General features: G+C 47.4%; 2 protein-coding genes across 13 annotated transcripts in view; both read right to left on the bottom strand.

The window, feature by feature from the left end:
- Window positions 1-3,659, bottom strand: part of LOC148643362 (membrane-associated phosphatidylinositol transfer protein 3-like) — an 80,776-nt gene extending 77,117 nt beyond the window's left edge. For 2 of the 3 annotated variants that reach the window (XM_088616132.1, XM_088616133.1), the window contains exon 1: window positions 2,278-3,659. In XM_088616132.1, the coding sequence (XP_088472258.1) occupies window positions 2,278-2,302 (25 nt within the window). In that variant the 5' untranslated portion in view covers window positions 2,303-3,659. The remainder of the gene's footprint in view (window positions 1-2,277) is intronic. The other variant, XM_088616131.1, reaches the window with a different exon arrangement.
- Window positions 3,660-10,779: 7,120 nt separating this feature from the next.
- kiaa0753 (KIAA0753 ortholog) overlaps window positions 10,780-26,660 on the bottom strand; it is a 26,450-nt gene continuing 10,569 nt past the window's right edge. For all 10 annotated transcript variants that reach the window (XM_088616122.1, XM_088616124.1, XM_088616125.1 and 7 more), the window contains 9 exons: window positions 26,370-26,507; window positions 25,657-25,746; window positions 24,463-24,550; window positions 24,263-24,334; window positions 23,607-23,777; window positions 22,478-22,559; window positions 21,784-21,910; window positions 13,757-13,969; window positions 10,780-11,459 (listed from right to left, as the gene is read on the bottom strand). In XM_088616122.1, coding sequence (XP_088472248.1) covers window positions 11,324-11,459; window positions 13,757-13,969; window positions 21,784-21,910; window positions 22,478-22,559; window positions 23,607-23,777; window positions 24,263-24,334; window positions 24,463-24,550; window positions 25,657-25,746; window positions 26,370-26,507 — 1,117 coding nt within the window. In that variant the 3' untranslated portion in view covers window positions 10,780-11,323. The remainder of the gene's footprint in view (window positions 11,460-13,756; window positions 13,970-21,783; window positions 21,911-22,477; window positions 22,560-23,606; window positions 23,778-24,262; window positions 24,335-24,462; window positions 24,551-25,656; window positions 25,747-26,369; window positions 26,508-26,660) is intronic.

Raw genomic sequence — 26,660 nt, 5'->3', positions numbered from 1 at the left:
GATGTGAAGCAAAGCAGGGCCTGGAGAGTGGGTGACCTCTCTGGATGGCCGATGACCCTACACCCCCCAAAACAGCGATTGGAAAAGGTGGGGGATGACAACAGCCAAGTTCGGTCACACTCAGTAATTAGCAATCACCCCGATGACATTTCCACTGTAAATACTGGACGGGACCCCCTTCTCTCCCTCGCACACCTCTTTGTGCACCCCACCTCCCCCTCTCCAGCTGCCCCTGGGTCACCCCTCACTCTGCAGGGGGCTCCCAGCCCCCTCGTCCTCTGGCCAGGAGGTCGGCCCTCAGCCAAGTGTTATGTCATGTGCCAAACCGCTCTATACCATACAGTGTCGCGAGAAGCTGGAGCCTACCTGGCAAGCAAGAGGCGAAAGGCAGGGTACGCCCTGGACAGGACGCCAGTCCATCGCAGGGCAAGAGCAAGCCAATCATACATGGGGACAATTTAGAGCCACAGTAAAGGCCGAGAGGGGAAATTTGGCCCAGACAAGGGGATAACTCCCTACTCTTCTTCTTGAGAAATGCCTTTAATGACCACGATGAGTCAGAACCTCGGTTTAACGTCTCATCCGAAAAGACCGAGCCAGGTGTGTTCACCCAAGTTTTCTCTCCCCAATCCTTTCAGGATGCTTGATTCTTGGGTGTCATTTTTCCTAGCGAAACCACGCATGTCCCAGTTTTTCCGGCATCCAGCGAGACACAAACGGGCCGCGAACAAGGACACGGACACGCCCCTGAGTCTCCTCTCACCGGGCGCCGCTACAGCCGATCTGCGGAGCCTCGCCCGGACTCCAGAGATCCACTTCACAGATGCCTTCTTTCACTCCAAAGCTCTCATTTGAGCCCGGCTTTAGTGATGCCGCGAAAGTGCATAGAGAACTGCCTCTTAAGATTTTAGTGCTGCTTCAGGGAAATCTCCGCACGTTACAGAAACACTTCTCGCCTGTGAAAGCCTGCCTGTTTTAAACCCCCGACACGATTGCTACAAAGCGCTCTTTGCTCCGTCTCCTCCGCTATGAAGACGGGAGAAAGCTCAACGTCTTGACGATGGTAATGAAGTATTAACTTCCCTATCTGATTGGAACTCCGAGAAGAAGCTGTTGCGTTAGATAACGAGCGCAGGTCTTTGCGCCCTTCCGCCGAGATCATTCAATACATGACGTCCATGATTATTTTATTTTTTTTGCGACATGTGCGTGTGAACTCCGACACAAACGACCCGCTTCGAATATAAATGGAGCCGAACTCTGCGCCGGGCGGCCGGAGCCTGGTCCCGGGTGAACCGGTGCAGGTGACCGCCGCCGCCCGTTTGCACTGAACGGTGGGTGCCGGACCGGAGCTAAGCTCTCCTGAGCTGTGGCTGTCCCTATTCAGCCATTCCGAGCACCAGAGCAGGTGGACGAAGTGGTCAACGAGCTCATCGTCAGTGGGTTGCGGACCGACACCCACATACAGGAATTCGGACGGGAGCTTCCTCTCTCGCGCCCCGCCGCACCCGCACGGGGATCTGCCCGGGCGCTCGTGCCGTTCGCAGGTCAGCTTGGCGACAACCCCCTCGCGCTTCCTGCACGGGCAAGGGCAGGGTGCGTGCGCGCGCCCCCCCCCCCGCCCCACCGTGCAGGGGAGATTTCAAGACTTGTGCAAAAGCTCATTGAAGAGACACCAAAGGGGCGCTTCGAAGAAGTGCACCCGTGCGTGCGGCTGGGAGGCTGTGTGTGGGCGTGTGTTTTCTTTTGCGCATGAAGGGTGAGCTGTGTATTCGGCTCCATCCGCTCGTGGGGAAACGAAAGTGTGCCGACAAATGCCCGCTGGCACGATTCGTGTACATGTAGACAAGCACCGTAACTGCTCTCCACGCTCGCGTGAAAAAAAACCCCAAAAACAGCAGCAAACTGAAACACAACATTGAACGGTTTCATCACATAACTGGAAGTAGCAGGACAGAAATGAAGTCCGCGTACTGTCACTCCACCTCTGCCGTCTCCGCTCCACACGGAGAGCCGGGCTCACCCCTTCGCCAGTCCCCACAGCCCCCCACTGCGGTCACGGACCCCCCGACCCGCTCGCGCCCCGCGGGGCGCTGCATTCCAGCAGTCCCGCTCCGCGCGGAGCGAGGTGTCAGCCTGCGTGCACGTCTGTCCGCTCGTGGGCAAGAGCGACCCGTGCTACCTGTGACCACGGGCGCGCACACACACACACAAAACAACAACAACAAACAAAACTCCTCCTTTCTTAAAAAAGGAAAAGCCGCAAGCGCTTCTTACCCTTGGCCGTGGATTCCTTAGCCATCCCGTCTGGCGGCGGAGACCAGATGGAAGAGCCGGCGTCTCCGGGGCTGTTCTGCAAGCGAGTGTGCGCGCACCTCCCTCCCCCCGGCTCCGGCACCGCGCCGCGCGGTGGCCCCCCGCGCCTGGGCTCCGGGTCACAGCGCCGCCTGGCCTCGTGCTCACCGGCGGCAGGGGCAGCGCGCTCTGTGCACGGCTGCGGCTCCGGCTCCTTCTCGCTCCCTCCGCCCCCCCCCCCTTGACAGCGGGGAAGCGTCGCTCCTGCACGGCCGGGCTCGGAGGGCCTCTAGCGGCGGCTCCGCGAGCTGCGTCCCCCCGAACCTCTGTCTTTCAATCCCGTGACGGCTGTTTCACATCAGCCAACGCGTTCGTCTGTCATACACTTCCGCGGCGACATCTGTCAGCGAGCCGATTAAAATTGTATGAGCAGTAAATTCATTGGGATTGATCCCCGGGGCTCTCGACAGCCAGCAGCGAGCCCGCTTTCACGCCTTTAGCCTATGAAAAAAAACAAACAACACCAACACCACCACCACCTCAATTTCCCAGAACTGCCTTTTCCTGAATAGTTTGCAGAACTGCGCAGTGACAAGACAGCGACAGGATGCTTCGGTCTGGGTTTCGTGCGCGCCGGAGATCTTATTTCTTAATTGCAACGGGACGCCTGTCGCTCGGGCTGCCTCGCGCACCTGAGCCGGGCTTGGACATCTGGTCGCTACTGGACCGACCCGAACAATCCCGACCCAGCGCGATTCCGAAACCCGAGATTAAAAACTCTTAACATCTACCTCCAATAAACACTTGAACCCGTTACACACATTATTTCTAATACAAGGCATTTCGGTAGTGGTTTCTTAATATCTCCTCATTTCTACTTAGAAGAAAGTTCACGTTTTGTGCAAAGTCTCTTATTTTGTTTGTGTTTCATTTTAAAACACGCGAAACACGGATACGCAGGAATAAGACGCCTTTTCTCCCTTCTTAACTAAAATTCAGCGACGTTCTTTTTAAAAACGAAGTGCATTTACGCAGGAAAGAGGCATCAGAAGATAGAAAACGCAACTGTCCGGTCCTGATCTCCCGACTTGAGCAGCCGAATCGCGTTTCGGTTTCGCTGACATTCCTAGAGGTGCCCCGACTCTCTCTCTCTCTCTTTCCGCGCGGCTGTGCTTTATTAGCTAATTACAGTAGGTGGATTTCTGTGTTAGCAACCGGAGAAAGCGCCTGACACTTCCCCCAACACCAAGGCTGCCGCAAACGGACAGTTTATTTCCGAGAGGAGCGGAGCGGAGGCGGTGTAGCTCAGCGCTCAAGAAGAGAGCCGCGACTGGGCTCACTTCCTTAAACTTCCCCTCGTGCCTCCGCTCCTAGAATCACTTCGACCTTCTGCGGCCGACGAATACGCTGTAGTCGGAAGAAGAATTTAAAAACCCAGCGACGTACAGCAAGAACCCCCGGGAGAGCTCGTTCAGCTCCGAATGAGTGAGCTAGGCGTGGCACGGAGCCCCAATCGCCGGCGCTTCACTGCCCTGAGAACAGGAGGTGCTTCTGTACACAAAGGGTTGTGGGAGACTGAAACAAGGAGCCCAGGCACGCTGTCGAAGCCGATTAACTGGCTGCTTTCAAGAAAACGGCGGGATGAGATAGCTACTACCAAACAAACACTCTAGATGAGCAATTTCTCGTTTGTCACCTTTCTTCGGTTTCTCTTTCCGGCGTTGGCTAATGGCTGATTCTCGCTGGTGAGACGGCGAGACACGGGAAGGCCAGCCCCAGCTCCAAACTGAGCCCCGAGAAGGAATGAGTTTGTGCTACATGTTAATTATATGTTAATCATGCTGACCCTTCATCAGCTGCGCTGCTTCACAATCAGCCTTTAATGCGGCTTCATTCATCACTGCCCGGCAAACAACGCGCTGGATGCAAGCGGCTTTCATTAGGAGTTGCACTAAAACCCCTATAAATCACAGGGCAGAAAGCAGCCCCAGAAGGAAACATCCAGCCCTGTCTACGTTAGAGCGAAATAAAGAAAGTCCAGGCCTTGCATAACAAGGATTTTGAAATCAATGAATGGAAGCTGGCTGGGTAAATTAAAAGAGGATAGCAACAGCAGAGAAATCAAAAACAGGTTTCTGTCTGTATGCTCAATGAATGAGGACGGCATTAACTCTGCTAAGACTCCAATTAGGTGCTGTAGCCATAAGGCAGGGCTGGGATTGTTAATGGGCTTCGGCAGCCTTCTCGGCTTCCATTAATGAGAGGAGGCACAGGAGCACAGAAGGCCACCAGGGGGCACTGCTGGGCGCCAGGGTGAGGATGCCCAGCCTGAGTGGTGTCCACCCGTGCCCAGCAGGGGTCTGGCCAGTGGTGACCCTCTGCTTCGGGAACTCCAGTCGGTTGCGTATTGATACACTGCTACACTGTGGATCTGACAACGAGCTGCTGGTGAACGTCAATGCCGTTATCGGCATTATTTACTGCATTGTTTGGCATTATTGTATGCCTTTATCTTGAACTTACTTCCTGGGACCAGTCTGAGCTGATTCGATGACCGGCTGCCCGTCCTGGGTCTGGGCGTCCGTGTTTGAGAGATGCGTGACGTTGGGAGAGCGGGACGCCGGGCGTGCCGGGAGCGGACGCAGAAGACCTCCCCAGCCCCCCCACGCCCTTGCGTCGTCCGAAGACGATGTCGTTTTCATTACCGCGGTCGCTGTATCTCATCGCCCATCAGCCGGGCTCCCCTCTGGGAGCTGGTGCAGCTCCTCCGCCGTGCTCAGATGTTTAATTCGGTTAGCCAACACAGCGGCAGGTTACACAGGAGAAAAAACAACGCTGGACCTGTAAACCGTGAGGGTCGACTGAGTAAGACTGAGGGCTTTTTTTTTTTTTAATAGGCTAAGGTGTCTCCGGGAGCCCTGCTGCTTCAGGGTCCTCTGACACCCCCTCCAGCATGTCAGGGAGGGCTTGATTCTGGGCCAGAGGAAAGCTCTGCCTCGCCATGGTAGCCGAGCGGACGGCACACGATCTCAGATCAGCAGAGCTCAGCAGGGCTGGATTTCGGGGCCCGTAGGCCCTCGGCACTTTCACTCCGAAATGTGCAAGAAGAGGGGTGAACGCCAACTGAATGACGTCGACTGACATGATGCACTTGAGACTGTTCTAGTGCTGAACCACCTGACTGATGGCGCGAGTCGAGATAACCATCGCTTCTGATACTCCTAGTTTCTCGAGCAGCCGCTAGACAGCGCGTGATTATTGATCTGGAGCACCGAGAGTCGATCGCAAGCACGTTGTTTCAGCTCGTTTTTTCGGAAGTGCTGCCCTCCTTCGAAGGCCCTAGGCGCTGTGCCTACAGAGCCTCATGGGAAATCCGGCCCTGGAGCTCAGGTGTGCTCTCACCGCTGTACGATGGTTACTGCCGAAGTCCGAGCGCAAGGGTGGGCGCCCTGGTACAAGAGAACCTCCGGGTCTGTTTCTCCTGCTACACCTGCTCTCAGTTACGGAGCCTCATTAAACACAAACAGCTGGGCGTTCGGCAGGAGGTTGTCTAAGGTGACCTAGAAAACCTGAAGAACAGCTTCCTCCCAGGCCAGGCTTTGCCTGCGACCATATTAGACACCTACCAGTGTAACACCTGCCGCGAGTTTGTACCGTCAGGCGTGTTTGATCTGTTCTGAATCATCACCTCTACTGGGAGCTAGACCGAGCAGAGAAGGGAACAAAAACACCTGAAATCAGGGGGAGAGGCAGAATCTAACAACAGCTGAAGACCTCAGTGTCATTGGCGTGACTTGTTTCTGTAACAGCAGGCCAGTAAGAACACAATGCTTGGGTCGTAGAGAGGAGAACCAGGCTGATTTGTAGAGGATTGACTACGGGCGGACGAGTGGCTCTGTGGCTCAGGATCTGCATCGGCTGGGAGGTTGCCTGTTCGAACCCTGTGGCTGGCAGAGGAATCCTACTCTGTTGGGCCCCTGAGCAAGGCCCTTCACCCCAACTGCTCCAGGGGACCCGTATAAATGGCTGACCCTCCGCTCTGACCCCCAGCTTCTCTCCCTGTCTGTGTGTCTCATGGAGAGCAAGCTGGGGTCTGTGAAAAGACAAATTCCTAATACAAGAAATTGAATTTGGCCAATAAAGAGATCTTATCTTATCTTACCTGCTGAGCAGCCAGCAGCGCTGGTGTAGGGGCGTACTGTCCAGGGCGTACTGTTCCACTTTCTTTTCAGCTCGGTTGCCCTGGTGAATAGAGCTGAACTGGCGAATAGGCCGCTGGCTGCCACTTAACACGGCCTTAACACACAGGGGGGAAACACAGGTCTGCAGGAGAGACACACACCTCTGCTACAACTCACGGGGAAAAAAAACATGCACCGCGTTAGAAATGAATTAGGAGCAGGGCATCTCGTCTCGATGTAAGGGCATTCTAAAACAGAAAAAAAATCAATTAAAAAAGCAACTTCAGAAAAACCAAGCCGTATTTGAAATTTGCAACACCCAGAGACTGGTATCGCAGCGAATGAACTGGCCCCACCTGTGACAAAATCTCTGTGATTGGGGGAGGTTATCATACCGGATCTCTCAAGGCAATAAAATAAAAAACGACCCGAGAACAAAGACGAGCAAATATCCTGGGGCAGAGACTGGATGGGAGCCACAAGGCAATTTCCATATTAGCCGTTAATTTCATTATTAATTAAACTAAAGGCAACGAGAGATGCACCCCCCCCCCTTCGCATTACAGAACACTCCAATCACAATGCCGGCTGTCTGTAGCAGTCAGGAGCTCAGTGACAGATCTCCTGTGGGCCAAGAAACTGACATGAAAATCCTGAAAAACAGCTTGCAGAAGCCAAGGAGACAGCTCTGATCAGTCAGCAGCCAGAGCTAATGAGTCCAAGCACAGCACCAAAAAAAATGGTAATTTATTTAAACCGTTTTTTAAAAATAATTTTACTTAAGGATCACTGAATTTCGAATTGTGGTTAGACAAGCATTTATTATTTATTGGGCAGAGTGCAAGACCATGGCAGAATCAAGAGTGTTCAAAGACTTTGTTATGGGAAGTCTGATTAGTGATAAGAAAAATGCCAGGTGGGATAAATGTTCATTTATTTTAAAATATAGAAATGTATGGTTTATGTGAGGTAATCTGTAAGCAATATATAACTTTAATTGGTGGTCAAACAGATAACGCACAAACTCCAAAGTCCTAAATCAACAGGGTTTGAGCTACGTACATCGGGCACCTATGCAGTAACAGGAGAGAGACGTACCCTGCAGAGTTTGGGGTCGCTCTCTGAATCACAATCCCTGACAAACAAACCCCCCTCACAAAACCACATCTCCCTGTTGACTTGGATTCTAAAATCACACGCCCTGTCACTTCCTGCATGAATGAGCTAACGAGAGCCCAAAGTTTAGACAGATACTAAAAAAGTAACCAACTCTTGCATTGTCCCAGATAAGATCCGACAGGATGCTTTCAATCACAGCAGTTTTTCTTTGTCTCTCTCTCATATTTTCTCTTGTCGTTCCCCCTGGGATGATTGTTTTAGGCGCTAAGGACCGCCGCCTGCCGCAGGAGGAAATCAGGAAAATCCAAGAAACTGAGCCCGAGAAGAGCCCAGGAGGACTGAGTCAGGACATGTGCGCATCATCTCCTCTTTCTCATGAGGGTCTATGAGGGGACTGCCCCTCTTAAAACGCCTGAAAGAAAAAGGCACCGACAAGCTGTGTTTAAAATGCTTTGCAAGTCCCTCCAAAGTACGTTTGATTGTCTGTGCAGAAGCAGGCTTCACAAGGTGCGAATGCACATCTGCACAGGGCTGCTTACAGGTTAACACCACAGCAATCAAGCCGTCAGAATTGCCACAGCACGTTTGTCAATTTGCAATTCATAAAATAAAAATTTGATGGGAGTATTTTCTCGTCTGCCTGAATGATTGACGACAGCCCGAGCATCCTCCTTTCTTGTTATAGAACATTTCTGCATGCCATTATACTGTATGCATATATATCATGTATTCAAAATGCCTGCGCTGCCTGGACTGTACAGTTCTTCCTTCTGCCAAGCGGCGAGCTTCACACGTCCCTACTGGGATCTAGACTTGATCGGAGGAGCAACGACAACGAGAGCAAGAGTGAGACCCGTCTCTGGGGGCATCGGAGGGTGGCAACAAGATGGCAGCCTGGCTGCGTCAAACCCATCCTACTCCAGAGACACACCGTGCATCACAGGCCACCATCCAGGGAATCTCATCGCACTCTCCAGCAATGCCTGGTCTGAAGCATTTCATCCGAGTCGCAATCAAGGGCTGTAACCATCAGAGCCACTCATGAGAAACCACGAAACGATATTATAGCTGGCTACCGCATATCTAACCCCAAGACCAAGTCTGTGCTTCGCCCCAACAACCCAGTGTGATCTCCGAGGTTATCTTAAGTACAGCAGGGTAGCCACAGAATTAGAAATCAACAACATGTGTTTGTAAAAAGATGGTTGGAATGGGGAAGGCAGGTAGAGACGTTCTCTCAGTAATGCGATAGCAACACAGATGCAGTAGACAATTGGAAGTTGTATAAAACCGATTTAACACTCATTTTGTGTTTCTCTTTTCGCACCTCCAAATACTAAAGGTGTTTTGTGTTTCTGTTTCTTTTTTGTGAATGTAAAAAAGTAGTACTGTCAGCATTAACATAACTGCAATGAAGTATGAGAAAAGTACAGCAGCAGCTATGAAGAGGCTGCAGTTCTGGTATTCATGCAAAATAGTGTCATCCAGACGAAGGTCAGGTTGAGTTTCGAATGTCAAATAAAACAATTTCTATTGAGGTTATTCTTATTGAGGTTATCTATTGCAGGATTTAGACATTCACAATCTCTTTTCCACCACAGGCGATTTCAAGCACTGATACAAGAGAGTTTGCTGACCATAAATCCACTACAAAAGCAGACCAATGGCTGTAATATTGTGCTGCTATCAGCTCATCTCAGTAGTTTAATGCTTTTTGTCTGAAAAGGCAGGGAAAGGTTTGGGTATGAAAAGTGTCAGTATCATAAATGAGTCAAGGAAGATGTACATTAATCATATATCGGCTTCAAAAAAATTCATTGCCCTGTAACACGCATCTTCTTCTTGGATTCCTTCAAAAAATAAGCCTAAGTTTAAAAAAAAAATTGCTTTTGTAATGAATGTAATTGTAGTACGCCACCTTTCAAGGATTACCATTTTCTAAAAAAAATCGTGTCTGAGAGAGGCTTATGTGGCGCTTCAGGGTAAATGATAAATTGCTCCTCTGCTGCTGAAATTATTCCTTTTTCATCTCAGCCGAGACAATAAAGAAAATATTGGAAAACAAAAGCATATCATACGGAGGAAAATAAATCCAACCCAACAGATACAGCTTCTGCTAGAAGAGGAAGGGGGAAATCAGATTATTTTCTTGTAGTCTTTCTGCAGTACACGTTTGCCTGGAAACGGACTGGAGGAAAAACTGTATGTAAGTGGGAGATATTGTGCACACCAAAGCAAAGAAGAGGCAGTCTGATCTGTCTCTGTGCCCCCTGCTCCAGGCTTGGAGTTGTGTGTGTGTTTGTTTTTGCATTTGTGTTCTTGAGTATGCGTGTTAGAGAGTCGAAACTCCCCCCTGCCTTCTGTTTGTGCTAATTCATCCAGTCACCTCTGTCCCCATCACAGCCTGGAACATCTGGAGCTGTCTGATTTCAGGTTCAAACACACTGGATTCCCCAGAGCCTATGTGTGCTTTTACAGCCTTCTCCAAGGGATGGAGTAATGACGAATATATAGCAATACCCTGAGCCCCGAGACCTGGACACCCTAATTTGAATCACATTTTATTCACAATTTTAAAGCAGGCTTACCCATATCTGAAAACTCCAAAACAGTCCTGTTCAGACTGAGTACAATAAAGGGTTTATCCTGTATTACTTTACTGAAAGCAAATGGTGTCCTTGGACATGACATAGAATATATATCCCCTATATATTTCATTCATGAGATATCATACACTGTATGATTCATATATTGAATTATACATTGGACGTCTGGACTGCTTGGTACTATTCCCTGCTTGACTAATAAAGGGAAAGAAGCTATACAGTAATCCTGTGTAAAAGATCTGTGTTTGTTTGGTGTTCTTTCATCTTGTACAACCACTAAAGTAACTTTAATTTCTCCCGAAACCTCCCTGTCATTCCATCTGGCCTGTTTGCCAGGGATAGCTGACTGCTCTCATGGTAAGATTTTCTATTAATGTGCCTGCATATCTCTGAATTCACACTCAAGCCAACCCCAATCCTCTCGCTGAATTCATTATAAATCCTGCAAAAATTCAGGTGCAGTCATCTTATGAGGGATTGATGCAAAACATACTTTGCTAATTTCTCCTTCCTATAAATATTAATATGAAGAAAAAAAATGTATTCCTCCCCAAACCAAGATTACTTGCCGGCAACACTACTGTGCGAATCATCTTTTTATTTCCCTCGACACATTCCCTCCGATACATCACTCAATCCAATATATCAGATTATTTTTGGAAACAGGATTCCCTTGATCTGCATCTGCTCCCAGCATCTAACTTAACAGGTCTGTGGCTTTTGAAAACCGGTGTAATCATCTGAAGTGCTATATAACAATAGTTTATAAAAGATTTGACATTAACAAAGATGAAGAATAGGATTTAATTAACAAGGGCCATGTTTTCTAACAGCAGGATGAGACTTCCTTGAATGACCTCTTTCCTGGCTCTGTATATTACATGCTCTGCTCCGAGACGCAGGAAACAATTAATGACGGTAACTGCCTTTTTGGAAGCAAATCCTTGTATCTTATCAAATGTAACGTCAAATGAGATGGATTCTGCAGTGCTGCTACCAGATGCTCTTTCGGAAAACGAGTAAAACTCTGGGATGGATGAGCTTGGACAGGAATGTGTAATCATGTTGGCTGGGTGTTTTACTGGTCATTGTTCTGGACGTGATGTTCTGTCAAAACGAGCATCACTGCTGGCTGGCTGGCGATTCTGTGGGCTGCAGGAACTCGGAAGTGAAGACGGCCTCCGCATACTCCTCACACACATCCTGGAACTCCGCGGCTACTTCATCCAGGGCCTCCGACATCAGGTCCTCGGCTAGGCTGATCGGGGCACAGACAGGACACGGAGTTAAGCTCAGGGTTTCAGAAAGGAAATTCTTATTACTAATAGGATAACAATTTTCATTTCTATATCTCTTTAAAGCCCAAAGGGGGCCTAAAGCTCTTGACATAAAAACACGGATGACTCAGAATTTCCTCATCTAAACTGTGACAAGACTGAAGTCATGCTTGTTGGCACCCCCCCCAATCAACTTTGAAAAGTCAAGGCTGTAACCCTATCTGTGGATGGTTCTGTACTTGAGCTTCAGTCCAAATTGAAAAACTTGGGGGTGATATTTGATTCAGGCTTGACATTCGACCCACATGTGCAGCACATTGTCAAAACATCTTTTTTTCACCTCAAAATATCGCTAGACTACGTCCGATGCTATCACTAACTGTGAGTGAAAAGCTGACCAACACAATTGTCTTCTCCCGAAATTGACTACTGTAACACTCTACTCGCTGGGGTATCTAAATCTACACTGAACAAACTCCAGGATGTCCAAAATTCGGCAGCCAGACTCCTGACCAGGTCTAGTAAAAGTGATCACATTACTCCTATCCTGGAGTCCTTGCACTGGCTTCCTGTCAAGTTTCGTGTCGACTTCAAAATCATGCTCACGTATAAGGCTCTGCATGGCTGGGCACCTCAATACCCGTCTCAGCTATTATCGCCCTACTCCCAGCCTCGCAACCTTCGCTCTTCTAATTCTAGGCAACTGTCTGTCTCCCAAGCCCCTCTACATATTTTTTTATTGTTGTTGTTGTCATTCTGTAAAGCGCTTTGAGAAGCCATCTTTAAAGGTGCTATATAAAATAAAGTTCATTATTATTAACATTTGGAGGAAGGGAGACACTTCACCCACCACTGATTTGCTGTAGTACGTGAGTGATGCTGTTCTGTGACAGCAGCTCCACTGTACAGAGCAGGTGCAGTGTGAGGAGTTGTGCAGTCTGAGAGTGTACTATGGCCAGGAAAGCAGGTTTAACACTTCTACACTTATGAACAGTGCCATAGGATTTTTAACGACAGAGAAGGCGGGATTTTGGTTTAACAGTCAACGGCACTTCCTACAGCACAAAGTACCACCTACTGGCCCAACAAGATCCCTTATAGCAGCATCCTGGAAGCAACCTTTGAGGTCTCTCTAAGGGACTGTTCAGACCTTGCTGAGCGCCTGAGGTCTGACAAGTTCAAGCCATGATGAAATGAGTTACATGATAAAGGATCCAGCACAATCAGAGCCCTGTTCTCTGCTATAAACTAAAGGTATAACATCGCAGACATCTTCAGGTTTTCGGTGAGCGGGTGAAAAGATCAGTCAACTGCTTGCTGAATTTCTGCTGCAGATTACAGATGGGTTGCAGTGTACACTGCAACACCCAACCATTCAGTTGAATGTCGAAGAGTGTGAATTAAACATTAGTTTCTCTATCCGGGGAGCTGGTCTTGTTATTGAGAAATGAGTAAGGGGAAGTACGAGGTCTTCTGTGACTTTTAATGGCTTCACACTGATAATCAGCAGCTTATCCACATTATCACAGACAGACTGGCCTCTTCGGAAAAAATCTGTTATTTTCATTTTCCCACTATCAGAACAAGCAGGACCACAATTTGCAGACTTAGCCCGGCTTCCCAAGCTACCAAAAAGGTCTCAGACCTCGCAGGGACCAACCAGTGTTCGCCAGAGATGCCCCTTTCTTTCAGTCTCTCCTCTTGCAGGCGTTAGAGTGGGGTCTCAGGGGTCACCTTGCAAGTGATTTCTACAGCGACTGGCACAATCTTTGAGGTACTCAAAGCAAAAGTTGCTCATCTCAGCCAAGGAGCTCAGAGATTCTTCCTTACAGCGAATAATGAAAAAATTATAGGATCACACCTTATGTTGGTGTATACACTCCATTTTGAAGAACTCTCTTATCTCATGGAGCCTGCAGGGGACTCGTAAAGGTTTAAATAATTTTGTGAGCTGCGCGAGCTTAAAACTTCTTTTAAAATGCAAATGATTCATATACGAGAAAGGGATTGAAAACCGTACATGTATACTACAAACGCAAATTGACAGTGACACTGAACTGAACTATACGAATATTACAATTCATCTCAAAATACATTGATTTGATGTGTTAGTGACATTTTCTATTGCCCGGGGCACAATTACAGTAACAATACAACACCATATTTGCAATGGCATTCAATGGTCAATCACTAATAGAATCGAGTCTTTACCAACGTCTGGGTACCCAGAGGAAGAAGACAGCCGTGTGGTTCAGTGCTTCGCATGGCTGGCACTCACCTGTCGGCGATGGCCCAGGGGTTGAAGTTCCCCAGGGCCTCATGGGAGATGAGACGAAGGTACGCCTCATAGCGCTCGCGGTACCGCTGGATGTGGTTCTGCATTCCGACTGGGAGAGAGAGGAGAGTGCCGCACTTCTCTGTGGCCTGTGTAGGAGGACTTTGGGGACGTGTCAAGGAGGAGAGGCCATCCATAGAGATCTCGGACACAGACCTATGGAGATAGTGCAAGGTAAACAGGTCAAGGCCAGATCGGTGCAAAAGCAATATTTCTTTAATAACCACCTTCTTTAATAATTTACCCTCTTCTATTTCCCTTAATTGGGATGCAGACTTTACACTGACACTCCTTACATATCCGTGTCCTACAAATGGCAAATAAAAGAAATGAAATACATGGAGTTATACTACTGGTTACAAGCACTTTATGCCGCGGAGTGAATTCAGAAGGGGCCAGGGAGCTGCAAAGCAGTTTTAGAGATTCCTGTCAGGCTGTAACCTCTGCGCAGGCTGGCGATGACGGAGAGTCCCCAAGACTGAAACAGAGACGGAGCAGGAGGGGCAGACCTCACCAACTGCTAAGTGTGAGTTGCACTGAGTTGCGTCCCATTGCTTGGCAGGTCCTACCCGTTCTGCCTGTGCAGGTGACAGAGCCTCACACTGGGGACAGCCGGGCCCCGCCAGGGGATGCTACAGTCAGGGTCGCTGTCCTTCCATGAGTGAATCGATGGCGCAGCAACTCCCTCAGCTGCTATATTTAGAGAAGCGTCAGCGGCACACAGCCCTAGCATTAAATTAAAGCATGCCTCTCTTTCTCCGATGCCATCAGGACCCTGCTCAGCATGCAGCAGCAGTTTACAGCACACAGCCATGGTAATGGCAGGCTCGGCTAATTTGAGAAAATGGTCCTCTTAAGGAAGGGACAATTGCTTCTCTCCGCGGGTGAATTCTATCAATCCAACAGCAATGAAACTAGCAGGACCTTCTTTTTCTTTTCATTAATGGGGGACGTCTGTAAAAAAAAAAAACTCATGGCAAAATCTAATGCACTGTGAGACAGCGTTAGAGGTGCTCCAGCACTCCACCATAAGTGAAGCCCAGATGCAGAAATGAACTTGCTGAGATTCAAGCAGTTTGGCATTTTCTCATCCGTGGCAGATCGTTTTGGTGACTTGGGTGTTTATGTTCCTCAGTTCTCATTTATAGCACTAGTTTACAGGCTGCAGAACAAGTACTGTCTTGCTCTCCTGACCTCCAGATGTGGAAACAGTCAAACGCCAAGCTGAAACCTAGCAGATGCATGTTTCAAGTAACCCAGATATTCACGAAACAATAACAGTGAAATGGAGCAGATTAAGTACAACAACATTTCAGTACACTTTTTTTTTTATAAAGATCTAACAATCCCTTCTGGCTAGTGGGAGCTCCTGCCTGTCCCTGGGCTGCAAGCTGCTCTTTCCAAGTAAATAATCAGATGCTTCTGCTCTTCAATAATTAATGCACAAACACTTCCTCTTATCGGCTCCTATTAACCCCACATCTTCACAGCAGCAGCTAACTGTCCAGCGGAATCCTGACACTTTTAGGAAACCTACGTTTAAGAGTCGTGTACATGTTTGTGTCAGGATATTCATACATGACTACAAAGTTAGACAGTGCCATAGACAGGCCGAATCTAAACCCACAAGACAGGAAAAGAAGCTGAAAGTCCATTGACAGGACCCGGTTGTCTTTGGCATTTCTTTCATGTTTCTTCTCTGTTCTCTGATGCGAAGAAAAAGGCCTTTTGGCTGTCTATATTAAGACTGCAAATCCTTATCTGGCTACGTGGTTTTTCATCTGCCTCTCTGGCACAAATGCAAAGCCCTGTACAAGCCTACGCAGTGATACATGCTGCCTGGCTGGGGATACAGGGGGCCAGCAAATTTGGCACAATCTGGAGCAGGCAACACAAAACCGCACCGACTGGTGGAGTGTGAAGGCTCACTTGACAAACTCTGGGACACTCGACGGCGATGAATCATTGATCTGTCACACAGGAAGCTCAGTACTTATTGACGTGGGGGACTCTTAACTCCTGAAGGCCACGGTTTCAATTATCGGTCCTCAGTAACAGGCTGACTCTTATGTTTGTTCAGCAGGAACTACGTTCAGGTTTCAGAATACTCAAGGTGAAATAACATTCAAATCAAAACTGCGTGTGAAAGACAAAGGCCTGGGCAGCAGGACTTAATCTGTGTGGTTAAATAGGCCAATTAGGAAACAGAGACACTAGCTAGGGAACGCAAGCCAGACCACATCCCTGGAACTGAATCCAGGACGTCCTGGCCTTTTTAAGAGATCTTCGAGGTGATCCAAGAGTCAACAAGTCCCAGATGGTCTAGTGAAAAGTCCTGGCTGCAGTGTAGGACCTCATACAATTCATTAGTCAAAGACCCATCAAATGCACTATTGCTAGCGGTGGAGTGCGGACCAGCATAATCAATCCAGTCTACTGCAGTGCCGGCCGGATTTCCTGGTCCTGCTCCCGGACTGCCAATAATGCACAGCGAAGACAAGATATTCTGACACAAGCGTTGGAAGCAATGGAACAGATTATTACTCAGCACTGTTGGTCAGGAGCCAGTCTTCCCTGATAACATAATATCCACCTTCTGCTGATCGACAGATTCTGTGGGACAGAATGAAAAAGACTAAAGCAGAGAGGTATCAGAGGGAAAGAGAGAAGTTACCTCTAGAATGAAAGATCAGGTCTGTTCGGCTCTGCCCCTCTGACTCATTGCTGCCTCTCATAAATATTCCATCACTTACAACTTCAGAAATGGTATGCTTCGTTAAAATGCCCAATCGGCTGATTGACAGCCCACAATAAATGAATCCAAGATTGCCTCGATTTTCTGCAACACAGAACAAACTCAGGCAAATTCGCCAATAGTATGCTTATGTGGAAAAAATATCTTTCACATTTTTTAAAGTGGGCTGCGCAGTGCTGCCAGTCTGGATGGTTCAGTTTGTTCCCAAGGCTCTATCTCATATTGCAAGTACAGCAGAAGCTCAATTAATAGCCATCAGCCTATTGCCGCTGTTATTTCTCAAGAGCCCAGTTGATCAAGGTCAGACTGTGTTTGGTGATCCATCCCCACCTCTTGAACCCTGAAAGTAGATGCTTGTCCCCTGGAGAAGCTCTCTGGAAAGACTCGGGCTCAGTTGAAAACCTGCTCTCACAACACTGTGTCCAAGTTTAACACACTAACATTCCTCCTCCTACATTCACAGTGCTGGTTATACTGTGGGTAATGAGAACAGGAACCAAGGCTAGGTTTTCCCTGGAGTGTGTCTACTTCTTTATCACCCTGACAATACTTTTCAAGGAAATAACCAGCTCAGCTGGCCCACAACACCGTACACAACTTTAAAAAGGACAGCAGCAGATTCGCCTTAAGACAAAACAACTGTCACTCCCCTGAAGACACAATCTTCTTAAATATTTCAAACAGTTGATGCACTCTGGCCTTCAGGCCAGGAGCTGGAACTTCACACACAGATTGCTCGAGTAAATGCAAATGCCCTGCTGGGGCTCTAGACTGACATTGCAAATGATTGAATCCTTTCAACAGATTTACCCTGTAAAATAAATAAAGAAATATGTCTTTCAAAGACACCATTTGCTTTACTTTGAACAAACAAGTAGATCCCTGGAAAGAAATCTCTCCATTGTATTTCTTATTCTGAAATATCAGGGCTTTAGCAAGGAAATTGTACTAATTGTACAGAAAACACTGCCTTGGGCTTTTTCTTCCTTATTGAAGGGCTATGTGAAGAAATGGATCCAAAGCATTACACATGGGAAAGTTTCAATTAAGCTGCATTTTAATGTTATTTAAATTCATGTAAACCAGATGAAAACAAAACAGAAGGTTTAATAGTTTCAATATCCAGCATCCCACTTGCTCACATGCAGCAATGACATTTCAGTCCCCTGTCCCTGGCATCTCAGTGCTAGTGATTCATTACTGATCTGTGAGCATCCGAGAGATAAAAAGAAAGTGTATAACTGGGATTATTTCACTCCATCGCCCAGTGAAATATCCTCTTCATTCCGCACAGGGTTTCCCAAGGCGGACAGCAATCAAAACCATCACCCAGGCCAAGGCAGAAAAACATTAACAAGCAGACATGTTATTTCTTCGCTTTTCTGGGAAACAGCTTTTGCCTCCCTTCTCCTTGCTGTGATTGAAGAGCAGGCGCTGGGAGCGCCAGACTGCTGCTGCAGAGAGAAATGACACAAGGGCGCATCAGGTGCCTAGGGTGTGCCAGCACGGTGGGGCGTTGTATACTTATTTTGGAGTTGTGTTAATTAGCGATGCCCGCAGTGCAGCTGAGCTCATTGAGAGTGCAAGGGAAGCAACAAGAGGAAGAACAAGGGGTGCGAGACCAAGCGCAAACAGGGAGGGGGGGAAGAGAGAGAGTAGAGGAGCAATCAAGAATGACTGAAGAGAAAATGTAAAGGAGAAGAGCGAGAGAGAAAAGGAAAAGAACAGAAATGAAAGAGGGAGAGACAGAGAGACAGAGGGCAGGATGGAAAGGAGGGAGGGAGAGAGACAGAGATAAGTGGTAGCAGAGGGAAAGATACACAGCAGAGAGAAAGCCCGGAGGAACAGTTCCAGAGACCAGCAGGCCCGTGTGGCGCGAGGCTGGCGGTATGCGCAGTGAGGCAGGGCATCCCTGGGCACAGCTCTGGGTGCTGTAAATACTGGTAATGACAGCTTGCACAGCACATAATGAGCTCTCCTTGCCTCTTAATCAGCAGCTGTGCTGAATTTCCATCTCTGAAATCATACTTCTAATCACCATTTTTAAGCAAAAGAACTGTAACCTTGTTAGTGCATTGCTTCTTCATTAAACTAAGTGCTCCCTCTAGTGGTCTCCTCTCACTCTCCCTTACTATCTCTCTTTTTATTAATTACCCACAGATGGTGAGCACAGCTGGATGAACATATCACAATGGAGACAGGTGTCAAAACACATCACCTACTATGTCATTTTTCTGTTTTACTCATATTACTTCTATATACGAGCAGGTCTCCAAATGCTTATTATTCAATACATTTTAAAAATCAATTTATCTATTCCTTTCTGAATTACAGGTTCCTGTATGCTATCATCTAGAGAAATCAGGAGAAATATTTGTCTGAGTTTAATTAAGATATCTTTGTTAAAGAAAATAAATACCTTCCCCACTCTGTCTTCTCCTCCTCTAGACTGTAAATCAATCAGCCTCTGCTATCTGCAGCACTCCAAAGCGTACCAAAGGCTGCATAACCTACACTGGCTGACGTGTCTATACTGCTTCAGTGCCTTTTATATTGGTAGATGGGTCAAACACCCCTCACTCCTGCAGATTCTGATAGTAAGGTGTTAACTGACAAATACCAGGGAGGGCTTATCCTGAGAAAATAATTCTGATTTGAATTCAGATTCTAAAGCATCAATATTTAAGGAAAACAGATCATTAGTGAAGCTGGCTGTTTCTGAAAGATTACAGCAAATGCTGAGGATGAGGTGGTGATGGAGATGGTTTAAAGTGAGTTCCAGGAACTGATTTAGCTTTCTCAAATAGGAACACATTTGCATTTCTGTACCTTCTGAAGACCTCCAATTGACTTTTATTCTATTTTTATTTTCTGTTCTAAACTCCAGCAGAACAGCTTTCGACATGGGATGAAAATAGACACGAACCACTTTTAGAGAGGCTGATGAAAGTCATTTGCCTTGTAGAGACTGCATCAGCACCAACACAGCTATACGTGCGCACACAATAAAGACACTCCACTCAGTAGGCAAGCTCATAGAAGCAGTCTCATTAGGTTACTAACTCCTTCAGCTGTCTCCACAAAACCCTGACGAGGCCCTGAGCCAAGGAGGGCAGGTGTGGAGTACAGGCAGCCTCTAAAGCGAAGCTGGAGACATAAATTTTCCAAAAGCCGGCCTTCCTCCCTGCCCAGCTCTACTGACAGCAGAAGCACTCTTGTCTCACCAAGGGGCAGCCGAGGAAAATATTTCAAAGCACCACGAGGATCTGAGATCGATTTTTACAGCAACAAAGTCCTGCGCCTGCTGTGCATCCATGCTTGTTTTTGGAAAGGGTTCTTTTAAAAAAAAACTTCCCTTAACGTATTTCTTGTGGCTGATCAGTAGGGCAACTGAATCTCCAAGGCAACTTTCAAGGTACCAACATAAAAGAAAAAGGTTTAATTTGAAGTTTAACCTTTCAAGGGAGGGACCTTTGATAGGGAGCATAACAAATTAGAGACCACGGTGCTTTTTGACCGCTGTGAAGCAGCTCTGTTAGTCTGTCTGGCAGCACACAGGGAGACAGGAAAGTACTTCATGCCTTAGTTACACATGAACTTATGATTAATGCATTAGAGAACCATTTGGGACCATTCATAGCTGTAGTTTCGTGTGCTTTGCAAAAAAAATCTATACTGCCAGGATCTGACAGCCTGCCAGGGGGAGCCAGATGCGGATTATTGCACTTTTCATTTTCTTTCCCTCGATCTCAAGCGACTGTTTGGACGGGTAATAACTGCTTCGTGCTGACTTTGCTAGCATGGCAAAGAATAAAACAAAAGATTGAATTCACAGGGAGAGAGTTCAGGATTTTCACAAAATAACTGCATATTCCTACATTTAAGTCTCCACCAGAAGGCAGCATTGTGGGGATGCTGTCCACATGCTACATCTATCTCTAGATCTCTACATGGAGTGAATTTCTACCGATTATCTGCACTCTTCCTTTCCAGCAGCAGTCTGTGCCCCCTCCTCCACCAATCAGCCTCATTTACCTCCCTCTCCCTGCCCATTAACCCTTCCTCCTGACGCCCTGTGAGTACATACAGGGCTTTCTGGTGAGCCACGGCTCTGCTTTGAATTCTGTTTGCAGGGAGCACATCAGTCCAGATTGCAGTGGTGGGTTTGAGAAAAATAAGACTTACACAGGTAGCAGTCTAGAGAGCAGTGCTTAGGGGGTCTGCACACTGCACAGGGAGCTCTGCAGGTTTGAATCCCAAGTGGGACTCTGCTCTTGTACCCTTAAACAAGTTACATCACCTATATTGCTCCAGTAAATGCCATGCTGTTTAATGGATCTATAGGTTGACCCTGCAATTGATAGTGTTAATAGTGTTTTTCAGGTGAAAATAGGTATAATTACACAAGGTAAGACCAGGTGCTGAATATTCAAAACTTTTCATCTTTAGGATTTGGATTTGGATTTAAAATAAAAAACTGATTTAAACATTTACTTTTCCAGTTCTGCCGCAGCCCGGGAAGAGGAAGATGTATGGTGGAGAGGCACTGGGCTGGGCCAGGACAGATGGCCTGGACCTCTGGCAGATCTAATTTGCTAATGGCCCTGCCGCTGCTGAAATGGGCTCCACTCAATCATGCCGGCTGGGTCTCCGCTCTGCGGGACGTGCTTCGGCCCTGCTCCAGCACGCTCATGCATTCCACACGGGTCGGGACCGAGAGTGGGCTCTACCGGAGGGTGGGGAGGGACCCGCAGGAGAGCTCGGGAAACAGCAGTACTCCTTCCTGTTTGCCGCCAAGCAGAGACTAATTGCTTTTCTTTGGCGCTTCACACAGCAACACCTTTTGGGGATTCAACTGAAAGACTGCAACCCCATTATCATCTATCAAGCTGACAACTTACAGTGCTGTTTTTTTTTTAAACTGAAAAATACACTTTAATGGATCACACGCATCATTAACTTAAATAATAAAGCACGTTCTTGGTTTTTAACTCTTCGGCACCCTGTTCTAGTGAGCAGCTGAGTGTGTTTTCTTATTTGGTGTATTATTTTCGAGAATGGGTCTGGTTAGATTCATTTCATTTTGGTCAGCGGTCTTTACACATGCTTCTGTGTTTGCGCATCTGTGATTGTGTGACAGATGTAAGGTATGAGTCGCTTTGCATTTGCCACACAGTAGAAATCCAGGTTTAATCAGTAGTTCCACTTCACTCACCCTCTCTCAGTCTCCACAGGGGGCTCCAGCACTATGTCCACCTCAGGCTCCTGCCTCAGCACAGGCCTGGTCACTCTGATGGGTCGGGGGCTGACCGGCCTGTTGTTAACAGGACTCCTGACAGTGCCTGAACAAAGAGGGGCTGTAAGTTTATCGTGCAGCACTGCTGCCATCTGCTGGACAGTCACAGCAACAACATCAGTGCTCTATATTTTGGTAACTCTTATCTGGATTCTTTGGGAGGTTTTGCCTGCATTTACTTCAGTCCTGCAGCAAACTTCATGTCAAATAATGTGCTTTTTAACAACCAAATAAAACATTCAGTGCTTCCAAGTGTTATACTTCATGGAATGAAACCAAAATAAGCATTAAAAGCTATGTGAGCTGAACAACCATGTAGCCAGATACAAGCTGGAAAAGTTCAAGATGTGGTCATTTAAATAGCTACTTTTAACACCTTACAATAAACCCAGCCTGTTCGTGTTAAAAGGTTGAGGTGCTTTAAAGAAACCTTGAAACTATTTTTATGAAAAGATAGAATTGATTGTATAACCATTTCATCAATTTTACTACAACCCAGAGGTGACTACATGTGTATAAATACGCAATCATCGAAGCAGAGGAGATGCAATTTTGGCCACTCCATTATCTTGACTTCAAAGACCCTGCGTGGTCATCTGGCACGTCCACTAACCTGCCCTGTCTTCTTCAGCCCAGAACCTGGCATCGGAGTACGCAATGTGAGCGCAGCGCTGACGCACTGCTTCATGGTCTTTCTGAAGAGAAACACAGAATGTGATAAATCAGCTTCCAGCTGTACTCATCCTCATTAATGTGATGAAGGGTGGTTTAATCAGTGCTGTGGTTGACTGCAGTACCCTCCACTCTGTGGGGGGGCACAGTGGCTCTGCCTACAGCCATACCACTTCCTGTGTCTGATCTGCAGGTACTGTAGTCAGAGCTTGGATTGAGTTACTCCAAGCCTGAAGTCTTTCCATGCTTTCTTGCTACATTTCTTCTGCTTGAGATCAAAGAAAAAGAATAAGAACCCTTTGCTTGTTTGGCTTTTAAATTCTTCTAGGAAACTGCACGATCTCACACCTTGACTGTGAAAATCTGTAGCTGAATTAAACAAGAGTCAGAAACCGCAAACATGCCCACTGTGAATTCTGAAGTGCTGCCTAAAGAAAACAGAAAACATGTTATTTGAAAGCGAGGATGGAGGTGTCTCGCAACCCATAGTTTCTTTTGGCATTGAGTCATCAACTGAAATCTTAACGTTTGGTCTGGAGATGTTTCTGAAGGAAAGCATGGCACTCTAGCGCCTGTCCAGGTGAGCCCTAATCCTTAAAGTTGTATATGCTTCATCAACAACATTTGACAAATTAAAGATGATGACTGATTCAGTTAATGGACGACCTAATTGGAATGAAAACCACAAATTCCAGTATCTCAGCAGGATGGAGGACGGAAATTTGCAGTAGGAAAACCAGAGGACCTGCAGGCCCTTCATTTGGTGCAGTGGCTCAGTGGCTCAGGATCTGTACCTGCGGCTGGAAGGTTGCCGGTTCGAATCCTGGGGCCGGAAGAGGAATTCTACTCCGTTGGCCCCTGAGCAAGGCCCTTCACCCCAACTGCTCCAGCGGCACCGTATAATTGGCTGACCCTGCGCTCTGAACCCAAGCTACTCTCCCTGTCTGTGTGTCTCATGGAGAGCAAGCTGGGGTATGTGCAGACAAATTCCTAATACAAGAAATTGTCTATGGCCAATAAAGTGATATTATCTTAATCAAATGTATTCTGACGAGGACGATGAAGCTGACCTCCATTTCCTCCATCCTAAGGAGCATGTTCTCCAGCGTGGGTGCTTCCTGCATGGCCTGGGCAGCACGGTCCATCTTTCTGTCTTCCTCCAGTGCCCGCAGGGCCTGCGCCGTGTCCTCCAGCAAGTCATCCAGAAGGGCCTCGCTCAGAACATCGGCGCTGGCCGCCGCCTGGGGGTACGATCACAAAGGCACTGTGGGTAAGGGCGATGTCATGCTGCACATTTATAGAGCTTTGGGCCAGGTTCACATACAGTAGTTTTTTCCAGCCTGCAAAGCTTTACAGTGCTTCTCCCAACAAGGCAGAGAAAAGATTTCTTGGCCCAGACTACAGATCTGGAAAGAAAAGGTTAAAATGCCCGCTGGGAGTCTTAATGAGGTTTCAACACAATTCTGCTGGAAAAGCTCTATGCTCTGTTTCAGCAGCACATCAGCAAACATTTTCACAACATAATGAAAACACAACAACCCCGGAGGCCCACCAATGTGTCTGTGGGACTCTGCAGGCTAAAGCCAGGTGGCTGTTTTTTTTTTTTATTTTACAAATTACATTTTTATTATCGCAAACCGCAATCTTCAGCTCCAGTAGAGAAGCTTGCATAACTCGTGAACTTGGTCAGCAAAATCTGTGGGGGACGCTCGTGGTGGACACTTACTCTGTCCGCTGCCTGGACGGAGAGCCGATGTCTCAGTGAGTTTCCCTTTCTTTCCCACGAGTCGCTGATTTGCTGCGACAAAATACAGTTGGAAGCAGTTTATCAAACAGAATCTGACTGTAAAATTGACCCACTCATTTACACTAAGGTAAATCCTGGAATTGTCCAAGCTGATGTTCCCTCCCCTGGGTCAGCCCTACCTCTGCCCTCTCCAGCAGTGGCTGCAGCCTCTCTCTGGCCAGTGTCTCTGCCCTCTCTGCCCAGCGAGTGGGGGAATCCGTTTCAGTCCTGAGAACAGCAGCGAAGCACCATAAGAACAGTAACAGGAGGCCCATCCAGCCCATATGGTAGTCAGTAGTTGATCCTGTTCTCGGTTTTAAATCCACTTACTAATAATTCCTTACACTTATATAGCGCTTTTCTGGACACTCCACTCAAAGCGCTTTACAGGTAATGGGGATCCCCTCCACCACCACCAGTGTGCAGCCCCACCTGGATGATGCACCAGTCCTCTCCCCACTCACCAGCTCTCAGTGGGGAGGAGAGCAGAGTGATGAAGCCAGTTCAAAGATGGGGATTATTAGGTGGCCATGACTGGCAAAGGCCAATGGGAAATTTGGCCAGGACACCAGGGTAACACCCCTACTCTTTTCAAGAAACGCTCTGGGATTTTTAATGACCACAGAGAGTCAGGACCTCGGTTTTACATCTCATCTGAAGGACGGCGCCTTTTTTACAGTATAGTGTCCCTGTCACTATACTGGGGAATTAGGACCCACACAGACCGCAGGGTGAGCCCCCCCTGCTGGCCCCACTAACACCTCTTCCAGCAGAAACCTTAGCTTTCCCAGGAGGTCTCCCACCAGGTACTGACCAGGCTCAGACCCGCTGGGCTTCAGTGGGCTGCCAGCTGTGAGTGGCAGGGTGATATGGCTGCTATCACAAATGTGGCTGCTGGCTAGTTCCCATTTGTATCCTCTGGTTCGTGTTTTGCTATTTTTTTTAAAGTCTGCCAGGTTGACTTTGGCTTAATGCCTTTGAGGATTTTGAACACTTGTATTCAGTACTTGAAATCAACATTTATACAGAGCTTGCCAAGCTGAGCTGAGATCCCGAGGGACATGCTAACAATGTGACAGAATGGCCTGGGAGGTGTTTGGGCAGGCAGGGATGTTTTTTTCAGGGCATTGTCCCTCCCTGCCAAACACTACAGTGAATATTTAGAGGCAGGCCAATTCTGTTTGGAGCACAGCTGTTAACAAACAGCTTTGCTTATCATAGATGGAATAACAAGGCTAAGCGTCTCTATGGGATTCTGAACTGTGGTGTTTAGGAGATCAGCAAAATACAGGGCTCTGGCTCTGCCCTGTGTAAACAGGTGAGCTGGTTCTTACCTGAGTCTCTGGATGCGCTCTGCTTCTTCTCTGCTGAGCTGGTTGAGCTCCTTCAGCCTACGGGTGGTCTCCTTGTCCAGCCAAGCTTGCCTGCAGCACAAAATTGCAATGGATCAACGTTTCCAGATTAGCCACAAGTCACAATCTGCCTCCTGATGCTAGAATACCCAGTCCTTAAATTTTACCACCTGACTTTTCAATTACTTGATTGGTCTAATTAAACAATTTAATGATTAAAAATCACCCTTTCCTCAAGGTCAAAGAATGTTTTAAAATGCAATAAATATCAATGAAATTAACACTTCAAATGAAAAAATGAAAGATATGCTTGAATTTTTAAAGGACCATGAAATAAACACCTTAAAATTAATAGCATTCTGGAAGCAATTAGACTGATTAATTGAGAAACTTAAGCATGAATGAAAACCAAAAGCCCTGATTATTGACTACCATGGAATGAAGGACTGTAGGCACTGTGAATGAATTATTTATGCTATAAAAAGCTTTTAATAAAGGGAGCAACTGGTTTTGCTGCTAGTGAGCCAATGTGGCTGAACATCTTCCAGGATGATCACAACAATGACATCCTTCCAGGTATGAGAAAGGAAGAAAGACAGCTTTTCTATGACTGCAAAACCAGCGGCAGACAATCTTTCAGTAGCATGAGTGGGTTCTCAAGCATCAGCATGACATGAGAGAATCAACGCTCAGACCTGAGGGCCTCCCTGTGAGCTTGCTGTTTCCTGTCTAGCCCCAGGCTGTTTCCTGGAGTTTCCTCCAGCACAGGGGGGGCAGCAGACACTTTCTGTGTGCAGAAGTGAACTCCAGCTCCCTCTTTTTTCCGAGAAGCCCTGTGACACAAATAATTTCAGCATTTAGAGATGTCATTCAGGACACTGACATCAGGGGGCCAGCAGGTGATTGCAAATGTTCTGCTACTTTTCTGCAGACCTGAGAGCTTGTTTTGCTTCGGCAAAGAAGACATTTTCAGTAAACCTAGCATG

The sequence above is a fragment of the Lepisosteus platostomus genome, chromosome 22, assembly GCF_059453375.1.
Source record: "Lepisosteus platostomus isolate fLepPlt1 chromosome 22, fLepPlt1.hap1, whole genome shotgun sequence".
Classification (NCBI taxonomy): Eukaryota; Metazoa; Chordata; class Actinopteri; order Semionotiformes; family Lepisosteidae; genus Lepisosteus; species Lepisosteus platostomus.
The sequence above is the reverse complement of the archived record's forward strand: the minus strand, read 5'-3'. Positions and strand labels throughout refer to the sequence as shown.